At 50.4% G+C, this 6,000-nt stretch overlaps 1 protein-coding gene across 2 annotated transcripts in view; it reads right to left on the bottom strand.

The window, feature by feature from the left end:
• Positions 1-1,738: 1,738 nt before the first annotated feature.
• The window catches only part of Ankrd11 (ankyrin repeat domain 11), a 150,550-nt gene continuing 146,288 nt past the window's right edge, over positions 1,739-6,000 (bottom strand). For both annotated transcript variants that reach the window (XM_029480582.2, XM_021171028.3), the window contains 4 exons: positions 5,712-5,810; positions 5,498-5,641; positions 3,949-4,041; positions 1,739-2,749 (listed from right to left, as the gene is read on the bottom strand). In XM_029480582.2, coding sequence (XP_029336442.2) covers positions 2,564-2,749; positions 3,949-4,041; positions 5,498-5,641; positions 5,712-5,810 — 522 coding nt within the window. In that variant the 3' untranslated portion in view covers positions 1,739-2,563. The remainder of the gene's footprint in view (positions 2,750-3,948; positions 4,042-5,497; positions 5,642-5,711; positions 5,811-6,000) is intronic.

The following is a 6,000-nucleotide window of genomic DNA, read 5'->3' as shown; positions in this document are numbered from 1 at the left end:
CAGGAATTTGCCTGCCTCTGCCTCCTAAGTGCTGGGGTTAAAGGCGTGCGCCACCACTGCCCGGCTATTCCTTACTTTTTCTTCTCTGAATTCATTTCATGTTTTGGGATTTTGGAAAAGAAATTGTCCTGACAGTTATTTTAGCCCCTGTACTGTGTTTCAGGATTGGTGACTAACATTTCTGGTGTCTTGTGAAAATGAAGAATGACCACTTGCAATTTCCACACCCTAAATAACGAGAGGTGCCCAAAACATGATTGTGGCTCAGAAGCCCAGTCATTTCCAGTTCAAGGACCAGAATACCACCAGGCCCAGGGTGCAGAGCTCACTCCTGTTCTAAATGTCACACAAATCCAAAACAGTTGCTTTGGATATGAGTGCTATTTTGTAGTTGTTCTCCATCAGAGGCTGTCAGTTGGGAGTTGGCAGAGACCTTGCTGTGTGTGGAGGGGGAAGTGGCATGTCTCCTGCTGCAGTCAGACATGTCAGACACGCATTAGCTGGCTGGCCATAAGCCGGCCACCCTCCACCAAATGAGAACTTCAGCAGCCCCAAGGTTGGAAAACCCTGTTGTGTGACAGCTCTGAAGTGGATTATCTCCTGCTGCCTCTTGGGTCTAGAGTTTCAGTCTCCTCCACTCTGCCATGTGCCTTCCCTGTGCTCAGACATCAGCTTCTTAGGAAAGATGAGAGCTACTTTGGTTCTCCAGGGCAAAGCCCTCACCCGGCTCCAAATGCCAACTGGAGGAAATGCCTGGATGGACCTTTGTCCTTAGGCCAGCCTAGGACCCAGTAGATCTAACCCTGCCTCAAGAACCATCCGAGTGGGAGAGAAGCTGCCCTGAGTTTCCCCTGAGAAACGGCACCCATTTACAGGCTGCAGGAGAGTCCCCATCCGTGGGCCACCTCTTCTCTCCCTCTCATGCCCTCTATCCTAGCATGGCACCTAGTCCTGTGTGTGTGTGTGGGCACGGGTGCATGTGCACACACATGCTGTTGAAAACACTGTTTCTGTGATGAACATGGATCTGCAGCATCTGTGCTTCAGAGCTCTGATGTGCATGGAGTTCTTCACTCTCTGATAAAAGGCTGGAAGGCCTAAGTGCTCAGTAGAGCATCTCAGATGGCAGGCCACTGATCACATATGGGAAGTTTCAGGGACACCAGGAGTACAGTCAGCTCACATGGACTCAGCTTCTCGGGCTGGTAGGTAGGATGTATCCCCTGTAAATACTGTCTTTAAGGCAGGCCCTGACAGCGATATACCAGATTTGTGCAGAGTTGCAATGAAGGCTTACGCAGAGGGCTGGAATCCTCGTGATGGAACTGGTGACTCCCATGGATGCTTTAATAAAAGAAGCGGGCTTAATAAAAACAGTGGGCTAAGGGCCAGGGAGCAGGGCGCCCTAGCTGCAGAGCTGCTAAGGCTTCTTGACGATGCCCGGCCATGCTCAAGGCCAAAGTCTTCAGCAGAAACAAACGTGGGAGCCCTGCTGGTGTTGGAAACCTAAAACACAGCCATCTGGATATGGGAGTCTTGGAGGCTGAAGGAGGCTCTGCTCCAGCCCTGTCCCTCCATCTGGAATCCAAAATGAAGTGTGCAGCTGCAGCCCAGTATCTGAGTACTTAGGTATGTGTGTCAGTTACTGTAAGAGATATGTGTGTACTCAGGTATGTGTGTCAGTTACCATCCCGCCCCCCACAAGAGAGAACCGGCTACCTGAAGGGACAGTGCCATGTACAAAGAACATTTTAATTAATTTATTTATTTCTTTACACATAACTGAAAGTGATGTTACAGTACATAAGTTATTTACAACTGTGCAGTAATGTGTTGCAAAATAAATTATCTAGAAGGCAGCAAAAGTACATTGTGAATGTATATAAAACTGTACAGGTTTGCGGATACACTCTCTAGGATTATTGGCTCTGTAGTGTTTCAAGTTACCTTCTCAGAAAGAGAAACAAAATGCCCAAGATTAGAGGGAAATATACAAACCACGTGGATTTGACTCCATTAAAAACACTATCGAAGAGTCCTGGCTGCGTCCCTGTGTCCAGGCAGGCAGCAGCCGGACCCTTGCCGGCACCAGTGTCCAAGCCTGTCCCGGGGACCATGGCGGGACAGCACTTTCCTGCTTCTCTGACCTGGAGGTCACTGCTTATGAAGGTGGACGCCTTAGTCTATTTTCCATTAGTTGATCAGAATGGAACGAGGAATTAAAAACACTCTGCTCTGCGACTCCTCAAGTGCCCTGTCATCAGCTGGAAGAAAACCCAGAGGGCATGGCTGACACAGAGCCACCTTGTCTGTGGCCACGGTCTCCTTGTCCCAAGGCCAGGCAAAGCTCTGCAGTGTCTGGGCCTTGTGCTCCCACAGCAACTGGTAAAAGGAGATGCTTTCTACCTCACTGCATCTGGAGGGGAGACACTCGGCCAGGTGCAGTCTCTGGGCTCCTCCCACTTGATGGACGCGGTGCTCCCTCCTCCGCTGCCGGGACTCATCGGCAGCACTGGGCGACCTATGTGGCCCTTGTTTGTGTCCTGTGACCTTCCTCCGAGTGTCATGCTGGCAACAGTACGAAGTCATCGTTGACGTCAACCATGGGCACGTAGAAGGATGGCACCTCATTTACACACAGGGACTTGTGCCCAGCGGGGTCCAGCTCCTGGGCCTTCAGCTGCCACTCCATTCTTTGCACGGCATTGAGGGCTGCAGCCTCATGTTGCTGCCGCATCAGCAAACACGTCTGTGGAACATACAAGGTGAGAGGGACGGCCAGGCCCTGGCTTCCACCACTGCCTTCAGGCTTCACCCACAGGACCCCACCCCGGTTCTTAGCCCAGAACCTGGTTTATCCCCTGATGAAGGCCAGGTCCTCCGGGTATCAGCTGTGTGAGGACAGGGCTAGAGACTTGCAGCCCAGCAGATGGACCTCCCCTATTCTGACCATCAGATTGGAGTAACTGTTCTCTGAGCCTCAGGGTGTGTGTGTGTAGTAATGACATTTAAAAGTATACACAGGGACTTGGATGGAGTGGGACATGTTTTAGGACCCAGTGAATCGTTCGAAACATGGCCCAGAGAGTCCACCCAGCTCATAGTTATTCACGTTATAAGACTGATCCTGAGTTAAGTAAGGGCAGTTATGGGTATCCAGCAGGCTAGACTATCCCAGTGAACACACTGCTCTTATCTGTTTTGAAGTTTTGAAGTTGCTAAAATGATAAAAGTGCTAGGTTAGGTGCGTGGTTTCTGAGATTCAATCCTGTAAGCCTCCTCCAGCCTAGCCTTGCCAAGGCTTCTGAATGAAGAACCCCGTTCACCTTTTGCTTCTAGAAGAAACACTGAGGATCTATCATTTCACTAAGATTTGGCCATTTTATCGCCTTCCTTTTAGGACTGTTTTCTTTGTTATCAAATATGGTCAAAGTTTAATGTCACAGTCTGTGTCACCTGGTGTGAGGTGTGCCTGAGAGGTGACTCTAGGACCAAGTAAGAGAATGGGAGCAGGAGTTCATGGGAAAACAGAGAACCACCTCAGCTCTGAGCCCTGCTTGTGACAAGCCTCAGGCCTAAGCACAAGGGCTTCTGATTCTCCCAAGGTCTTGTTAGCACCTCTGAATGGATGGAGCTCTGTGCTCATTAACCAGCTAACCGTGACATCTTACTGTCTACAACATGTATTTGATGACAGCAATCAGGACACTCTGGGTTGATTTCCCTGCATGAGAAGAGAAACTGGGACCGGCGTGCTGGAGTCCGAGGCTACCCTACGTTTGGCTTTAGCAGCTGCAGGGGTTGACTTTGTGTCCTCCTCTATCATCTATCTCTGGAGGCTCAGGCTGGGGCCTGCCAGGAGCTGCTCCCTATACCTGACAAAAGGGAAGACGCTATAGACTTAGTGTGGGAACCTCCACAGAGCATCTGAGGCGAGCAAGCACTCACCTTCATGCGGTCGTACTTGTCGTCGACGTCCTGAAGCCAGGAGATGAACTGGCGGGCATTGAAGCGGTCTCGCACAGACTTGTTCTCATCCCCCTGCAGAATCAATAGGGACGGTGAGGGTGAGACCTTTGATGAGAGGTTCTGTCCTTTGTCCATCAGAGAACACTAGGGCGACCTCATCCTGGCAACACATGCTTCAACCCTCTGTTCTTGCCCTTGCGGATTCCTACGTACTGGAGGCCACACAGACTCAGCCTCTGACCCACCGAGAGATGAGGCCGTTGATAGTTTGCATGGCAGGCCTGAGTGGGAGGCCACTTTCCTATGCATAGAATGTGGCCTCCATTTTACTGGTGTGCTTTAATGTAACTTTTCTGCTTTGAAAAGCACAGTTGAGAAGTCTGTGGTGGAAACAGGGGTCAGTTTCCTTACTGTCTCCCTCCTCATGGAGCGAGGTCTGATTTTCACCACAGGAAGCCTTGAACCAAGTTTAATGTTGCCTCACAAAGGGGAAAACTTGGAGCTGGGATGGACGCATCTGGCACTGCCGGCTGACATGCCTGCATACTGGGGGCAAGGCAAGGTAAAAACGTTGTGTAGTCGTTGGCCCAGGACCTGTGGTCAATATCTAATGTATTCCAGGAGGGATGAGGATGCAGGCAGGAATCCATCCCTTGCCTTTTCCTTTAAAAACAACTCAGGATGCTAGTGTGTTGGTATACATCTGTATAACCCAGCACTTAGGAGTGGGAGGCAGAATTAAGAGTTCAAAGCTGGCCCAGGCTACATGAGACTGTCTCTAAAAAGAATACCTGTTATTAACCTGTGCAAAATGGGCAAAGTATGTGTGTTCTTTTTCCCCATGTGTAATGGACTGAAAGAGATTTTAATCCAAGTTTACTCAATTATGCTGTACATGACAAGGGGCCTATAGAGCTCCCATGGTCTCAACAGCCAGGATGGAACAGATTATAAGCTCTACAGGGACACAGCCCAGGAATAAGTCTAAGTGCTGAGGTTTCTACAGAGGACGGAGAGAGAATAGTGTGTAAAGAACGTGATGGTGGCCTGTGTGTGACATCCTGCCAGAGTCAGTCAGGGAGATGGTGGGACCGTGCTCAGTGACAGGATGGGGCAGGAATGCAGTTCAGGCACTTGAATGTTGTTCTGGAGTATGGCTCCAACTGCACTACATAAAACCAACTTCCCAACAGAATGAAGCTAAGAGCCTCTACAGCCTCCCTCACAGGAACACGGGTCCTGTGGCCCTAATGTCTTGTTGCTACAATTATTGACCCATCATAGTCACTAACATAGCAGCTCACGATGGGGCTGCCATCAGACCTGCAGCCAGGGAGAGGAGGGAGGATGCTATCCATCCTACTTGCATGCATGTCACTTGTCTCAGAGACTCTGTAGGCTTGAGGGGTTTGTCCGTGACATTACTGTGCCTTCTGAGGCACATTGGGGCTAGGTCCCCACAGCAATCATGAGCAGGGTGGGCAGAGCTTGGGTACATGGGAGCAGATGTACTGGTGGGGTCACTGACCTGGCTTTCCAGAGGCATGTTGTAGACCTCAGAGTCCAAGAGCATTGTGCATGCACTGAATGGCACTGCCTGGTTGGCAATGGTCCTGGCTGCCCGGCAATGAACCCGAAGAATCTCTTGCTCGCAGGACACAATCAGCTTCTCCTGAAGAAGGAGAGGAACAGGTAAGCTTAAGACGCTTGTCGGCAGGCCCCCTGCCCGAGGCTCCACTTACCCTCTCGATGCTGTGCTGCAGGCGCAGCTTACCCCGCACAGCCTCCTGTTGCTTGAACAGCTCCTTCAGGGGCTCAGCTAGAGAGGGAGGGGGTGCAATCTGCAAATATAAGGGGAGATGGGTAAGCCATGATAAACATATTAAAAACTGTGAACATGTCTAAGCCTAGAAACCCACACCTAGAAACTTGTGTTAGTCTGACAGTTACCTGGAAGCACCATAGAGCAGAGCTGCACGTGAACCCTACAAATAAATAATGGCAGGAAAAGCACAAGCAGCTGGGTCAGAT

Source organism: Mus caroli, unplaced genomic scaffold (assembly GCF_978045245.1).
Source record: "Mus caroli unplaced genomic scaffold, Mus_caroli_1 scaffold_10, whole genome shotgun sequence".
NCBI classification, from domain to species: domain Eukaryota; kingdom Metazoa; phylum Chordata; class Mammalia; order Rodentia; family Muridae; genus Mus; species Mus caroli.
Note: the sequence above shows the minus strand (reverse complement) of the source record. Positions and strands in the feature narration are given on the sequence as shown.